At 35.8% G+C, this 17,692-nt stretch overlaps 1 protein-coding gene across 2 annotated transcripts in view; it reads right to left on the bottom strand.

The window, feature by feature from the left end:
- Nucleotides 1-12,211: 12,211 nt before the first annotated feature.
- Nucleotides 12,212-17,692, bottom strand: part of HEATR1 (HEAT repeat containing 1) — a 53,432-nt gene continuing 47,951 nt past the window's right edge. For both annotated transcript variants that reach the window (XM_074262484.1, XM_074262483.1), the window contains exons 42-45: nt 15,918-16,072; nt 14,705-14,863; nt 13,944-14,052; nt 12,212-13,409 (exon numbers count right to left, since the gene is read on the bottom strand). In XM_074262484.1, coding sequence (XP_074118585.1) covers nt 13,321-13,409; nt 13,944-14,052; nt 14,705-14,863; nt 15,918-16,072 — 512 coding nt within the window. In that variant the 3' untranslated portion in view covers nt 12,212-13,320. The remainder of the gene's footprint in view (nt 13,410-13,943; nt 14,053-14,704; nt 14,864-15,917; nt 16,073-17,692) is intronic.

Genomic DNA, 17,692 nt, shown 5'->3' on the forward strand with positions numbered 1-17,692 from the left:
TCAGTCTCATCCTGCCCAAGATGTCCAGAGAGTTAACAGAGGGGGCTGATTGAAAAAACAACTTCTAGGCCTAAGAGAAGGAGGAGTCTGCCGCAATAGGGCCAACAATTGTGCCTGCAGGGGGAATGGGCATGGGATACTGAGTTTGTGCTTATCTATTGTGCACAAGGGGTGCATGAGAGGTACAGACCAGTCAGGGGTTTTTTGTACAGATGTCTCATGTTGTCCTTGAGGACTGGTGAGTTAAATCATCGGGGCTATGGTGAAATAGCAGTTTTCTTTTCTGACCTCAGGGGTTTTTACTATATTTTAAGTTATCTAAGCTTCCAGGGTTAGGCAAGGGTTAGTTTAGATGCAGGGGTGGCACTTCACCTGTATTACTAAATTGAGATGTTTTATATTTATTATTATTATTATTATTATTATTAGATCTTTTTATTTTTCAAAACATTCATGGACAATTAGCCCTCGGGCATGGACAAATATGCATGGACATTAGCTCTTATAAAATCTCGTGTTCCAATTTTCCCTCCGTTCCCCTATGCCCTCCCCTAAGTGGCAAATATTCCAATATATGTTAAACATGGAAGAAATATATATTAAATCCAATATATACATACGTATTTATACAATTATTGTGCTGCACACAAAAAAAGAAGCAGAATAAAATGTAAGTAAGCAACAGTGAAAAGAGTGAAAGTGCAATGTTGTGAACCTCATTTAGGGTGTAGATAGCTCTCTTCATCACTAAACAATTGGAAATGATTTGAATTATTTCATTGTTGAAGAGAGCCACATCTATCAGAATTGATCATCATATAATCTTGTTGTTGCTGTGTATAATGATTTCCTGGTTCTGCTCATTTCATTTAGCATCAGTACATGCAAATCTCTCCAGGCCTCTCTGAAATCATCCTGTTATTTCTTATGAACAATAATATTCCATAACATTTATATATCATATCTTATTCAGCCACTCTCCAGCTGATGAGCATCCTCTCAGTTTCTAGTTTCTTGCCACTACAAAAAAAGGGCTGCCACAAACATTTTTGCACCTGTAGGTCTCCTTTTCCTTTCTTTAAGATCTCTTTGGAATGTAAGTCCAATAGAAACATTGCTGGGTTAAAGGATATGCATTTTTTGAGTATAGTTCCAAATAACTCTCCAGAATAGTTGGATCCATTCACAATTTCACAGACAATGTATCAGTGTCTCAGTTTTCCCAAATCCCCTCCAACATTCATCATTATCTTTGTATAATCTTAGTCAATATGAGAGGTGTATAGTGGTACCTCAAAGTAGTCTTAATTTGCATTTCTCTAATTAATAGTGATTTGGAGCACCTTTTCATATAATTAGAAATAGTTTCAATTTCATTTGAAAATTGTCTGTTCATATCCTTTGACCATTTATCAATTGGAGAATGGCCTGAATTCTTTTAAAGTTGAGTCAATTCTCTATATATTATTTTAGAAATGAGGCCTTTATCAGAACCTCTGAATGTAAAACTGTTTTCCCAGTTTATTGCTTCCCTTCTAATCTTATCTGCATTAGTTTTCTTTGTACCAAAGAGATGTTTTACATTTCTAGCATTAGTATTTCCCTTTAGGGTTAAGCTTGTTAAGTGGTAGAAATTCAACATAACCAACTCACTTAAATCATGTAGGAAATTACAAGGATTTCAAGCAAATTTTGTCAATATTAATTTTTATTTGATGAAATGGTCTGGTATAGAGACACCAGAGAAGTAGCATTTAAAAGGATTACTCTGATCTCCTTGTTGACCTTTCTAGACAAAGTAACAAAAGCTGAACTTTTGTCTCAAATTTTCTCTTCACTAAGTAAGGGCTGAGATTCCATAGATATAAATGAATGATAATAATAATAAAAATCTAGTTATATTGGATGTTAACAGGGAAGGTCACATATATGAAAGGACTAGATAATTCTTAGTTCAGAGAATATGAAGGCTGAACCTTTTTTCATAGTATGCATTATAAAATCAATAATTCCTATAAGTAACTTATATGTATACATATATATATATATATATGAATATACATATATGGACACACACATATATATATTACATATATGTATATACAAATATATATATATACAAATTAATGTTCTTGAAAAATCTGTAAGCAGCAAGTTGTAGCTGGGGATTAAAAATGAACCTGTCCTTTCCTTTGTTAAAAGATCATGGCTAACTAATTAACATATAATGCTTAGATTTTAAAATAAAGTGCTTTTAATTGTTTTTAACACTTTTTAAAAAAATTACATAAGGCTACTTTGAATATTTTAAATTATCTCCTTCTATATATAAAAGACCTGTGATTTCATCAGAATAGATTAATACTGTGTACCTGTGAACTCTCTTCCCTGAAGCAAACAGCAGCACTAATGTGATTTAGTATGAAATCTTTGTCTGAAGATGAGTCTCAGAAGGTAAATAATGGTGTTTGAAAGGTGGGCCTGGAGTTAGAATATCCTGAGTTCAAACCTGGCTTCAGATATTTAGCAGCTGTGTGATCCTGGGCAAGTCACTAAGCTCATGACTGGATTTCCTCACCTGTAAAAAGGTGATGATGATAAATAGCACCTGCCTCCAAGGGTTGTTGTGGATCAAATGACATGATATTTTGAAGTTCTTGGTACAATGTTTGCTTAATAAATGGGTGTTTAATAAATGCCTGTTTCCTTTTTTCCTTTCAATTCCAGTATTCTGGGTCATGACTGAACTATATGTGTTTGATAAAATAGTAACTCTGCTAAGAAAGGAATGAATTCAGGGAGAAGCAGAAAGTAGTTTACCTTAGCTTTTTAGCCAATTCTAGGGCAGCAATCAAAGCAGTAAATTGAACCTAAAATGAAGAAAAAACTAATTTCTTTTTTCCCCCATTTTTAATGGTATTTTATTTTCCCCAAAACATACACAAAGATAGTTTTTAACAATCAACATTTGCAAAACCTTGTGTTCCAGATTTTTCTCCCTTTCCTTCCTTCTCTCCCCTTCCCATAGACAACAACCAATCTAATTCAGGTTAAACATGTGTAATTTTTCTAAACATATTTCTACATTCCTCGTGCTAAGCCCTTCTCCCTCCAAAAAAGTCAGATCAAAAAGGAAAAAAAAAACCAAGCAAACAATAAAAAAAGATGAAAATACTATGTTTTGATCCACAATTAGTTACCATAATTTGTCTCTCTGAATTTGCATGGTACTTTCCATCCCAAGTCTATTTGAATTGCCTTGAATCACCTCATTGTTGAAATGATGATCATAGCTGATCGTTGCATAAATTAGTTGTTGCTATGGACAATGTTCTCTTGGTTCTGCTCACTTCACTTAGCATCAATTCATGTTAAGTATCTTATACATTTCTTATACAACAATAATATTCCATTATATTCATATATCATGACTTATTCAGCCACTCTCCAACTGATGGGCGTCCACTCAATTTCCAGTTCCTAGCCACTACAAAAAGGGCTGAGAAAAAGTTACAGTTTCACACACATATACACACATCCCTATGTACAGTCCTGAAAGAGAAGGCATCCAAGCTTGGAATGCAGATGTTTCTCTAGCTATTGGGAACATTTCCCCTCTTGTTCTTCAACTCCTCAGTGATCTTAAATTTGAGAACTTTGTGATACTTAGAATCAGTAAGCTGTACATTTTGGACTATATTTTATGAAGAGCAACAACAGTATCTTTAATTGTTACAGAACAAAGCAGAAATCATACACCATAAGAAAATGGAAATAGGAACACTACCCCAGATGTCTCGTGGTATAGCTGTGAGATAAAAGGGTCAGTGCTTAGCACAGTACACATGTAGTAGGAGCTTGATGTTTATTGACTGATAAAATGTGGCGGTACTTTGAAAGTCAGTGAGAAATACCTGATATGATTAATCCTCTTAGTCCTTAATTATATTTTCTGAATGTATATACTTTATCCTACACTATAAAAGGAATATACAAAATAATCACAAAGCCAAAGCTAAATACTAAAAATTCCCTAGACCTTAATTAATACTTTAATAATCACAAGGTAGTTAAAGGCAGCTACAATGAATAGAAGCTTACATTTGAAATCAGGAAGACCTGAGTTCACATTCTGCACAGTCTAATAGCTATGTCAAGTGACCTGGCCAAGTCACTTACTCTGAGTCATGGTTTGTTTTTTAATCTGTAAAAGAGCATAATATCTACCCAACAGGAATGTTGTAAAGTATAGAAGAGATTATTATTGAACCCTTTAAAAAGTGTATTATTTATACCTGTCCACATGCCTTACCAACTCCAAATTTGATTGTAAACTGCTAGAAGTGAAGCTGTGTTTTGTCAATTTTGTATCCCCAACACTGAGTCATAGTACCTGAAACATAGTAAATATGTAGCCATTGTTTATTGAATTTCCCAAGCAGACAGATTCCTTGCTGTTAAGTTTTTTGTTAAATTCAATTGTTCAAAAGTTGAGGGAGACACTCTCCTCCCTTGTCTTCTTAAATTTCTCAACCAACTACTCTTTCAGTTTTTCCTTTCTACAGGATTTATCCTCCTGACCGTTCAAAGTAAGGTCTGTTTAACATTAAAACTTTTGCCTGAATTTCTTTAATGATTCCACTAGTAGGTCCTCTATCTTTTCAGCTGCAATCAATCCCCTTTCATGCTTTCCTTAGTATATATTCTTTACAAGTTCCTATGGTGGAAAAAACCAATGATCAATTATTGGCCAATTGTCTACTCTTAGGCTGCCTTTTGTATGAAAGTCAGGACCATAGTCAAAGTCATTTTTAACTGACTTTAAATTCACCTTGCATATCACTGACATAGCCTTTGAAAAACCTGGGTCACTTTTATGCTAAGAGGAAGAATTCCAGAATGAAGGACAAACAAGAAACAGGAATCAGATTTTAGTGGGAGAAAGTTCCCAGTATAAATTTAAACATTGGCCTGTTTTATAAATTAACTTCTTTTTAATTTGAGTAACATTAAATTAGTCTAACCAGAACATGTTCACTTCTGACTTAGCTAGAACCTGCAGCTTCTTTTAGTATGGCCTGAGAGTCATACATTTCTTAAAATATAAGCTTATGAGCTTTTTTACTTTTCTCTTTATACATTATTTTAAAGCATAAAAAACTATTCTTAAGTCTTGTACCATACAAAACAGATGCTGGACTGGATTTGTCACTCAGCTCATAGTTTTCTAACCTCTGGACTAGACTGATAAAAAATTGGGGGACATCAAAGTCTGAAGAATAGAGCCTAAACAAGGTTCTGCCCCTTTAATATCTGCCATATCTTTAATAGTCACCTGGGCTTTTTAAACCATTTTGACTATAATAATGTTTAAAAAGGAATATTTATTTTGTCAGTAAAAGTGTCAAATATCAAACCTTTTGACCTTATAGTCAAAATGCAGCAGATTCTGCCCACTATATCTCAGTTCCTATCTATTGTCACTTTGCACAATAACTTGTAATGCTTCAGCATTCTGACATTTAGGAATCACAAACAATAAGAAATTCAGTGACATGATAATGATTCTTGATGATTTGTTTTTTCTACTCACACAAATTTAGGTCTTCAAAGGTAAACACCATATTATACAGATATTATACAGATATATCTGAATAAGAATTGAAATGACCATTTTCACTATCTTGTTACTAATTTAAAAACTTAAGTATCAGCAAGGTAAATAATATTCGCTTCCAAGAATATACAAATGTGCATAATTTTGTTCAGAATTTTGTCCTAAATAATAGCTAGCATTAATGCAGCATTTTTAAAGTTTCAAAGTACTTATAAATATTATTTAATTTGGTCTTTATATTCTCATTTTACCGAGGAAGATAGTTTCTATTCTTATCCCCATTTTACAAATGAGGAAACTAAGGCAGACAGAGATTAAGTGACTTACTTGCCCCTGGGTCATACAGGTAGTATCTAAGGCTACAAAAGGACTTAGGTCTTCTTGTCTTCACATCTGCCTCTGAGCCACTTAGCTGTCTCATAATAAGACATTGCCTACGCCTCTTGAAAAAGAAATAATTCATCAGAATTGTCATGTTTAAGCATAACATTTAGAAGTAACAAGACTTGTTTGGACCAGTGTCATAGATTTATGTTTCATGCTAAATCAATGCAGGAAACAGATAAGATCTTCAAGGTTCAAACACCTCAATTCAAAATTTTATCCCTAGAAAGGTCTGTTCTGTATGGATAAAGTATTCTTGGTTTATATTAGGATTTTTACAAGGTGCTAAGTCACTGGAATGGATAAGAGACAATAATTATGTTATGGACCAGAACTTGAAACAAGGTACTTATGTACTTAGTTCATACCTTTAAAGGAGTTCCCTCATTGGTTTACACGTTAGACTTCATACCATTAGAGAGCATATAAAAAGACAAGCTCTGGGAGGAAGATTCAGAGCCAGGATTCAGTGGGGAGATTCACAAGTCTAAAGGAAAAGCCTGCTCATGGACTTCCAGGAGATTCAGAACTAGGATTGACTTCTGGGAGATTCACAAGGGAGAAACCCACAATCCCACACTCTTGGAGATTCAGAGTTTGATTCATTCCCATTTCCACGTTTGTGCTGGCTGGAGACATTCGGACAAGAGCTCTCGGGAATCAAGGAGAGAGATAGGCTTCCAAGAAAGCTATCCGGGCCCAGGAAAAGATTCAGGATTTTGAAGGACACAATAAAGGGTCTGGACTTTAATTCCTGGCTGCATTTTGGGATTATTAAACTGAACTGAAACTAAGGCTGCCTCCAGAAGCTCCCCAAGAAAGCTGCCCCCAAGAGAACAATTATAATTTAGAGAAACAGAACATTACAGGTTTATAATTAATACCATAGTAAGCCACTTGCTAAAGACATTAATTTCCTAGAGTAGCTTGTAATTTTATTCTCCCATACCATAGCAAACATTTTAAACCAGTGTATTCACCAGATTTGATGTGTATAGTTCACCTGTGGCCAAAGGGGAGAAAAGATAAGCTGCCACTAAGAAAATATAGCCTTGAATAGTCTGATGTCATGCCAACTTAAAGGTTCAGACTACCAAGGTATTTGATTTCAAGCCAAAATTCCAGGTGAGTTGATAAAGGAAAAATCAAACATCGGAGAGGGAGAAAGGCAACCAATTATACCTTAGGCACTTAATCTTTAAGAAAAATTGTTCCAAAATGTAATCTTTATAATTAATAGTTGGTCAATGAATAAAAATCATACTCTTGGTGGGAGGGGGAGTAGAAAATGAATCATTATCAATCCAAGGGTATATGGATAAGCAAATCTGAATAGTTGGCAAAGTACACAGTTTGTAATTCAGCTGTAATTCAGATAATGACCCAGGTACCCCACTGTTTCTCAGCAACAACATATCGAAAATACAATTTGAGTATTTTTTGAGATGGAAGAGAGTTCTTTGCAGTCTTAAATTATAGAATCACAACAAATGGCACAATCACATTTAAGGATTCATAATACACAGAAATGTTACATTTGTGCATTCTTTCTTTTGATTGTACTGGAAGCTCCCCAGAGTTCATGAAAATCCATTTACTTGCCTAAGGAGCTCACTACAAAATGTCTTTGGATGTAAAGCATCAATTTAGCTCAGGATTTCCCAAGTGAAATGAATATTTGGGGGCTTGAAATCTAATTGGTAGGAAGCAGAAAACCTAGTTGCTGGGATTGAAGGGAATAAAATGTATCTGGAATAACCCTGGGATACAAGGAAATGGGAGAATTTGAAATAAGGAAAGAAGCTTATTTTTACACTAAAGGATGAACTATATGTAAAAAAGCATTTATGGATAATTTCATATTTATATGTTAGAGAAAAAAATTAGTTTTCTCATGGAACTCTTATTCACAATATACTGAATCAGGGTCTTGTGGGACCCTGACTTGGGAGGTATTCAGGAGACATTATTGAAAGGCAAATCATTTAGAAAAAATTACTTTACCTTGTGACCAAAAACAAACCGAATAAAACTTCCAGGAGCAAAGGTGAATAGAGCCGTGTATAGTGAGAGGCTTGAGAAAATACCAGAGGATGTTGAATGGTTGCTCTGGAGAGAGCAAATCAATTAGGTAGGGATAGAATGTTATTTTTGCTGCAATGAGAGCTCAGTTGAGCTTAGCTAATGTAAATTTATGGTTGATCCTGTCAGCACGGTATTGTGATCTCCTTTTACCAAGGGAATGATATAGGGAGAGGAGGAGCAGTAAGTCATTGTAAGGATGATGTCCTAGGAAAGAATCAAGAAGTAGAGAGAATGAAATTCAAAAAAAATGATTAAGAACTGGTTTAGGGGATGTAAGACATAGGGAAGATGGAATAATAAAAGACCGATGAAAGGAACTTCAGAGTTCAAGAACATGGAAATTAGACCAGATGGATGAAGGAAGGACCAATCTTCCATTCTGTCCGACTGTTCTTTCTCAATCTCCTTTATTAGTTCTTCATCTATCCTATGCCCTGTAACTATGGCTATACTCTGAGGATCTCTTGGGCTCCCTTCTCTTTTCAATCTATATTATCTCACTTGGTGATCTCATTAACTCTGGTGATTCAATTATCATTTCTATGCAAGTAATCCCCAGATGTACCACATGGAGTCCTAGTCTCTCTGCTAATCCATTTGCTTATAACACAGCTCAAACTGGATGTCCCTTTAGCATTGCAACTCAACATGCCTAATACAATTTATTTACCCCCTAAATCCTCCCTCCATTACAGATTTCCCTATCTCTGTCAAGGGCACCACTATCCTCCCAGTTATCTAGGCTTGCAGCTAACTTCTCACTCACATTTATCCTATATCACCATTACCCTACCTCTCATTACCCAATCACCACAGCCACCTTGATCCATCCTGATGGAAACAGACCAAGAACATCCAAAGAGCCTTAGGAATAGTGTGTGCTCCTGGGAATAATGTATCCCAAACAACTTGGCTGATTTCTAGCTCAATCCCTGAATGCATTATTGAGGAGAGAAACCATTAGAAGAGAGTCTTCCATCCTTATTACCAGCAACCACTGCTGACACCCTAGCTTCCATTAACAGGCAGATTGGAACAGAAGACTTGGAAGTGGCAGCCCTGCTAGATCCTGCTTCTAGCTTAACCCTCACATTTATCACAATTATCTGGAGAGGTAGCTCCTCTGGATAAGATGCCAGTCATCCCCACCAGTTGCCACAGAGCTATTATTCACAGGGTATCAAGCTAGTTTTACTGAAGCAGCAGGACATTCTGAAGGGAACAGACAGTATCCAGGCAAGTCAAACCACCACGACCAGTTTGCCTACCATCTTCCTTGAGATCCTGCAGGAGATGGTCTAAGATCCTGAACTGTAGAACCTTTAAAATAACATGCTTTCAGCCTGGTATCTGCAGCAGTCATCCTGGGAAGATCCACTCTCTAGAGATGCAGCTGCCCCAGCAGGTGCCACATCTGCATCTACTGCAGACCCAGAATGTCATTGTTACCAAAGCCACTGTCAAATGGTCCCAAATCTGGTTCCTGATAGTTGCTAGCAGTGTGATCCTGGACAAGTCACGACCTCTCTCTGTCCCATTTTTCTCATCTGTAAAATAAGGACAAGTGCCTACTTCTAAGGGTTGTTTTCAGGATCAAATGAGGCAATAATTGTAAAGCACTTGGCACAGTGCCCAGCCTATAGTAGGCACTGTATAAATGTTAGCTGTTAAAACATTATTAGCTTTGTTGCAGCATCCCAAGAACCATATGATCTTTTCATCTGACTCAAAGCTGAAATTTCCCATACATTGCTGTCTTCACTAGGACATGAGCTCCTTGAGAAAAGATTGTTTGAATCTCCACTTAGACATAGTAAACTTTGATAAACACTGACTCCTTCATTGCCTAATTTTCCTGGCTTCTTTCAAGACTCAGTTTAAGTCCCATCTTCTGCAATAATTTTCCTGGTCTACTCAAGTTCTCCTGTATTCATCTTTCAGATGACCTTCCATCATCATCATATGTATATAGTATAAACATGTATACACATGTGTATGTAGGTTTACATGTGGTTATTTACATGTTGTCTCCTTGCCATTCCACAATTGATAAATGTTGAGGTTATGAACAATTTTCAGAAGAAATCAAAGCAATTATTACATGAAATATCAGTCACATAAAAATGCTCTAAATCACAACTCATTAGATAAATAAAATTAAAACAACTCTGAGGTTCTACTTCATACCTATCAGACTGGTTAACATAACAGACAGGGAAAATGACAAATGCTGGAGGGGCTATAGAAAAATTGAGACATTGTTAATGGAATTGTGAATTGACCCAGCCATTTTGGAGATTAATTTGGAACTATGTTCAAAAAGCTGTAAAACTGCAAATGAAGATATACCAATGTTACTACTAGGTCTATATCTGAGATTTAAAAAAAAAAAAAAAAAAAAAGGAAAACAATGCATTTGTACAAAAAATATAGTAGCTTTTTGTGGCAGCAAAGGACTGGAAATTAGGATATACCACATCAAGATCAGATTTCCTATGTCTTGAACAGTATTGATTGATTGTTAATAGAACAGATACTGGGGGGCAGCTAGGTGGCACAGTGGATCAAGCACCAGCCCTGAATTCAGGAAGACCTGAGTTCAAATCTGGTCTGACACTTCCTAGCTGTGTGACCCTGGGCAAGTCACTTAACCCCAGCTTCAGAAAAAAGAAAAAGAAAAAAACAAACAAACAATAGAGCAGATACTGAAATGCAGTACTTAATTTTGAGAAAAGATGGTGCTTTAGAAATGGCTGGTTTGATTACATTCAAACTAGCATTTTTCTCTCAGTGTTCAAAATTTCACCCTATTGTCAGTAACTGAGATCAAAAACACTACTCTACTTAATGTGATTAAAATAAAGCCTGTATAAACAAGCCCCAAACCTTTACATTTTTCTAACTTCAATACAATCCCTCAAAGCTAATTGGCAGAAATTCAATGTAAAAGTAAATTCCAAGTAAAATCACATAGTGAATTTATTTCAGGATGTTCAGATCATTTTCTTGTCTTAAATATTGCTGAAATGGGCCATCTGCTTGACTATAGAAATATTTTCTTTATGGTGAGGTTTGATAGAATGAGATGAAATGAAATCAATGTAAATTGCTGTAGAAAGGGGACTAAATTGCCCAGAAAAAACCTTAAGTCATCAAACATTGGATTTACTTGACAATTGGGAAGACATGGCCACCAAAGAGTTAGAATATAAACTTTTTTTATTGAGTTCTTCATAAAATATTATAAAAGATGAAAGGTGATTACGAGAAAAACTTTCTCATAAAGAAAAGTGGGAGACTAAAACTAGTTTAAAACAAATTAAAACCTCCATCAAGGAAACTAAAGTCACTACATCTGAACACTAACATCAGTCTTTGAGGTATATACAGAGAAAGAAATGATATTAAGGAGAATAAACACATGAAAAGCAGATTGGATGAAGTAATTTTGGGGCAATGAGTTGGCACAGCGAATAAAGTGCTGGAACTGGAATCAGGAAGACTCAAATTCCATCACTGACACTAACTGTGACTCTGGGCAAGTCACTTAAGCTGTTTGCTTTCAGTTTCCTCATGTGTAAAATGGGGACAAAAACAGTATCCACCTCCCAGAATTGTTTTGAGGATCTATGAGACAATAACTGTAAATCAATTAGCACAATGCCTGGAAAGGAAGCCCAATAAATGTTAGCTATTATTATTGTAGAGGAGATTCATACTGTAGTTAGCTAATAAAATTGTGAAGGAAGAGAGGGACCAATTTATGAAGAAATATAGGAAAAATCTCAAGCCTGATTCCCCCCCAAAAATACCAATTACTGACCTACATTTCCCCTTCTATATAATTTTCTGATGAAAGTATTAACAGGGAAAAACATGTTTTCACCAAAATATTCAATTGAAGACATTACCTTCTCACGTGTGACTGTTAGAAGTGGGATGGAATGGCATTGTTTGTGCAGAAGTAGGGTTAGCTTAGGGAAGGAATTAAGTCATTTCATCATTTCATGAAGTGAAACATATAAGAAAGAGAGTGGCGAGAAGTATGAGTGACAGAAGATGAGAAAGAGGGGGAAAAGAGCACAGTGCAAAATAAGAAAAAACCACCCTAAAGCTAAATAGAAAAAATGTTAACTGTTTTTCTTTATTTTGACCATAATTTCAAATAAAAATGAGCCTTTCAATATACAAAGTAGAATAGAAAAAGGATTGTAAATAAAACAGAGAATTCTTATTATACAGTTTGCTTTCCGTTTTAAGAATGTAATAAATTCAACATGGAGCTTTTCAGTCTGCTTGTCTTGATTTCTTTTGTTCTTTTCTGTGCATTTACAAAAAAATGACCCAATGAACTCCTTTTATTCCCTTTTTGTCTTTTAGTAACTCTTGCCCTCCCCCCATCATTATTTGGTTCATTACTTCTACCACAATGGCCTCCCACTTGAGACAACTGACAGATGATCATAAAGTTTTAAAAAATTACAAATAAGCATTATATGATTTCAATGTAATATATGTTGGATAACTTTTCTGTCTGTGCAAAAAAACTTTATCCTTTTGTTGTATAGAACTTCCAGTGAATATTAAAATGTGTATACATTCACATATGAAGGATCTAAAATGGTGGCAATTCCCTCTACTGACATGGATGGCAAATGATTTATTATTTAGGAAATTTGGTCTTTGAGAATTGCCTAAAGTCAGTGGCTACTTGGCTTATCCAGAGTTACCTATATAGTAAGAGTTGGAAGAGGATGTAAAACCAGATATTCTGTACTCCAGCCCTAGCATGCTATTCATTACATAATAAAACAGAAGAATTCTCTTACAAAATAATTTTTAGTACATGGACCTAAAATTATGGATTATAGTTAAGTGCAAACTAGCCTTCAGTAGTAAAATTTGTACTCATTATATCTAATTTTCCATTAAAAGCTGCAATCCATATAAAAAAACAAGACACCTAGAAAATAAAACAAAAACTAGGCCAAGTGATATAAAAACATGTTTCTTTTACTCTTTATGCATATATATATACAGTTAGAAGATGGCCACATTATACAGGAATACAAACCAGAAGAAGTACTTCCGTTTTTAAAAATCAGCTCATGAAATTTTCTAATTTCAAGTAGCTGGTTAAGGCACGAACATGGAACTAAGATATTCACAGATGCAACCATAAAAGAGGTGTCCTGAACTGCTAACAGGGCAGACAGAACCCTAAAAACAGTTTCTTAGAAATAGCTCTGGAGTGGCTCTCCCAAGATGACTTCCAGTTGTTGAATAGTCTTCTGGCATTGATTTTCCACTTCTTCACATTCATCTGAGAGAAAAGAAATCTTGCAGTCAGTTTTCTGGCCCCTGCTACATTCTCCCACATTCCTTCATTTGGCCCCGCCCCCCCTCAAAAGGACCTGAACATTATCCAGCAACAGGGGAGGAAGTAGTGCAGAGTAAGGCTCTACTAAACACTTCCCAGTCCTGCTGCTCTTTTCACAAAATACTAAGCTCTCTCAAATCTGGAGAAGCAGGGCAGAGAGCACTGGCTCCTCATGTGGGCAGTGGAACAGCCGTGATTAGATCATATGCTAATAATATGTCCACTGTCTAATTTCTATCTTGTTAGGAAAACATTTCTATGATACATTTCCATGTCTGTGAAACATACATTACTTCATTTGACATCACACCAGCCACAGTAAGATAAGTACTCTTATCACCCCATTTTATAGGTAAGGACCAAGGATCAGAAGGGTGAATGACACGCCAAGGCCTGACACCTCCTGAGTGTCTGTGATTGGCCTCCACATGTCCAGAGAATCCAGGTCTGCCCTTAAACGCTACAAGAAGATTTTACCTTCCATCAGCTCTGCTAAGAAAGGAATGGATTCAGGGAGAAGCACGATGTAGTTCTCCTTTAGTTTTTCAGCCAGCTCTAAAACAGTAATCAAGGCAGCAAATCGAACCTAAAATGAAGAAAAGACATGTACATACATCTCCAGGACAGTGCTAAAAAGGAGGGGGCTACCAGCTTTGGAATGTAAATATTTCTTGAGTTGTAGGGAGAGCTACTACCACACATTTACAACTTTTTACCTCAAAGGGCCTGTAACTTGAACAATTTAGGATCGCACGGACAAAAGTATTAACTATTTATTTCTTTTACTCGGAACAACATATGTTAAAAGCATCCACTTAATGTCAGTTTAATTTCCCTTCTCTTTTCTTCTTTTTTTTTTCCCTCTTACCAATAAGGAAACTGAGGCACAGAATAGTCATAAAGTTAGTATCTGAACCTGGGTCTCTCTGATCCAAATCAAATGTCCTATCTGTTATACCATAATGGGATTGGGGTACATCTTTAATCATTACAAGAGGAAAAAATTATATATAATTATATGAAAGAAGTATTCCTAACACCTTACTTGTCTCATACAGTTGCTGAAGATAAAAGAAAACTACAGGAATACAAGAAAATTAACCAGCATATCTTATCCTTCCTACTTGATGATACCCAAAACATTTCTTTGCTATAGCACGCCATGATTCATCACCATTTAAAGCTACTGGATGCTACAAACATGCAGCAGGATTACCAAACCATCATGTAGCTCCCACCTTAGGTGATGAATGCCGCATCTTAAGGAGAATTTGGTAGTTCAATGGTTTCCAAAGAGAATCATCTGCCATGGCTACAGAAAACTGAGCAATACACGGTATCAGGTGCTTCGTCACTCTTTCCTGGAACGTCTCTTCTCCTCCAAGCATGTTTTCCAGCTATTGGGAGCCAAACAAGTAGTTTTATAAACTGTCTGAATGTTCAATTTTTAAAGAAACATTCTTATTCCTATAGCATTTTTCAGATTAGCAGAGAACAAAAGCACTAATATTTGAACATTCCATGAACTGTTACATATCATAAAACAAATATTATAGAGATGAAATTTGTAGAAAGATTAATAATCTTCCCAGCAAATTTATCAATCTTTGAAGAAACTCCATTAAATGAAATCTATGGAAAATATCATCTTAAAAGTTGGCTCCTCCTCCTCATATCATAACCTATCATTTCCTCTTCTTATTAAAGATCCCACTGGATAAAAACTTTATACAAAGTAAACCCAACCTGCCTTGTCAGAATAGAAGGACTGTAACAGAAGTTAGGTACTATGAGGGAATACACCAGAGATATAAAAGCTCATAAGGATTTCCTGCTACATATCAAAACTACAGACATACATGAAAATTGTGAAAGAGATTGAATAAAGATGGTTTGGGAATTAGGCATCTCTACTTTGCCCTGGTTGGAGGGGAAAGGGCCATTCACAGACCCAATCCCACTAATGATTTACATGGGAGCTCTGACCTGCTTCAGAACTATGAGGGCTGCTCCTTCTTGGATCTCTTAGAGGACACAATAACATTTACTGCCAGTGGTTTTACTGCTTACTCCCATGCAGCTCATTACTCCTGACTCAAGCCCTTCACTATCCTCATCATCCCTCTCTGGAATCAGGGGTTAGGCAGGTTCCACCAGAGCTAGCCTGGAAAGCTCAAAGCAAAACCAAGAATTCTAGGATTCTGAGTAGCATGTAGGGGTACATACAGGAACTGCCTTTATAAAGAATACTCTTTGAAAACTAAGGTTCCAAGAGGAAAAGTCCTTATAATCATCAAGGTAAGCAATACTCAGCCCCCAAACCCTAAAATTAACAACACACCCACAAAAGAGTATTATCTGCATTTTTAATACTTATAAAATATATTAACATTTATTGATGAGAAATTGAGGCTATCTTCTTTATAAAAGAAGAAAATTTGATCCTAATACCTGATCCACCAGAGGCATCATCAGTGCTTCAGCTCTCTCTTTGCTTACAAAATGCTGAGAGTCAAAAAGGAAGATTTTGTGCAGACAATCCAATATAAACTTCAGTAACAAACAGCTCTTTTCAGGTTCATTTCCAGAGTCAAAAAAGGCTTCGTCTACAAATGAACAAAAATTTGGAAAGAGAAAGTTTACACGGCTCTGCTCAAGTAGACTTCCATTCAGTTCAAGAATATTTTTTTTGTATCTAAAAATCTACCTAAAGTTCAATGCTGCTGTGTATATGAGGCTAATATAATTTTTAAAAGTCACCCTCAAAATAAATGCAAAAAACTCCACTCCTCTATATTCTCCTGGTTTGTGGCCTTGTTATTCTCTTCTTTTCTCTAAACTTAACCACATTTGTGGCTGCCTTATCTTTTTTCTTCTCCTTAAACATAGATGTGATCCTTCTAGGTTCTATCATATAGCTCCTCTTCCTTTTCTTTATATTTTTTATAGTACCATTCAATCTCTTGACTTCAGTAATGTTCTCTAAGCTCCTAGTTCCCAATTCAATATTCCAATCTCCTCCCAGAAATCAGGACTTTTACTTTCAATTATACTTCAATATTAGATAAGTATTGCACTCAGATCTCAAATTTAAATTTTCATCTTAAAAGTTGGCTCCTCCTCCTCATCTCCCTATTTCTATGAATGGAACTATTATCACCCTAGTTTCCAGTCATGTTCCTCTCTTCTTCTTTTGCACATGTCCAATCAGTTCCCAAAAGCTGTCATTTCTCTTTCTGCAACATCCTTTAAATTCTAGTCTTGCCTTCTATTCCTATTAAAACCCTTCTAATTTAGCTCTTCTTTACTAAGCTATCACAACAGAGCCCCTTAATTGGTATTCCTGCTTCTAATTTATTGCCTTTAATAATTCTTCTATGTCTTAATGTATTGCTATGACTTTATTATCCCTCTATTTAAAAACTCTGAAACTGAAAAGTAAATGACTCCACATTGCCTACTAAATAAAACATAAGTGACCGAGTCTGGTACTCAAGGCTCTCTATAATTTAACTCCAACATGATCTCATATTATTCCTCCCTGAAACACTGGACAACTCTTCACTTTCTGATCTTACCCTAATTTCCCTTGTTACCCTTCCTCACCACTCTCCACCTCAACCTAAGTGACTTCTTCCTCACCAAATTTCTCATAGCACTTTCTGGGATTAATTTTTACTCTACTACACTCTACCCAGTACACTTATTTCTGCAAACATCCAACCAATTCTTTTTTTTTTTTTGCTTTTTGCGGAAGCAATTGGGATTAAGTGACTTGCCCAGGGTTACATACCTGGGATTTGTTAAGTGTTTGAGGCCAGATTTGAACTCAGACCTTCCTTACCAATTCTTTAAACTGTTAACTCAAGGGCAGGAGTTGTCTTGTTCCCAAAGCCTACCACAATGGCTTGCATATAGAAACTTAACAAATATTCGTTAAAATGGAGTGAATTTTCCCTAAAATTTGTGCTAGATCCTCTTATTCAAAAGTGAATTACTAGGGAATCAATGCTTTCTTCTTCCTTGACAATATTTCCATCCCACTTCCACTGTTCTTTTGCCATTTCCTTTCACAATTTTTCCTTCTACCCCCCCCCCCCCCCAAATGCAGGGATCCTAGCCATAAGTCTCTACAATGTGTTATTTTCCCTTGTCTGTCAACACTGGTAATTTCGATCTCAGAAATTCAATTATCACTCCCTGTAGATAATTCCCAGGTTTCTTCC

Source organism: Sminthopsis crassicaudata, chromosome 4 (genome assembly GCF_048593235.1).
Source record: "Sminthopsis crassicaudata isolate SCR6 chromosome 4, ASM4859323v1, whole genome shotgun sequence".
Lineage (NCBI taxonomy): Eukaryota > Metazoa > Chordata > Mammalia > Dasyuromorphia > Dasyuridae > Sminthopsis > Sminthopsis crassicaudata.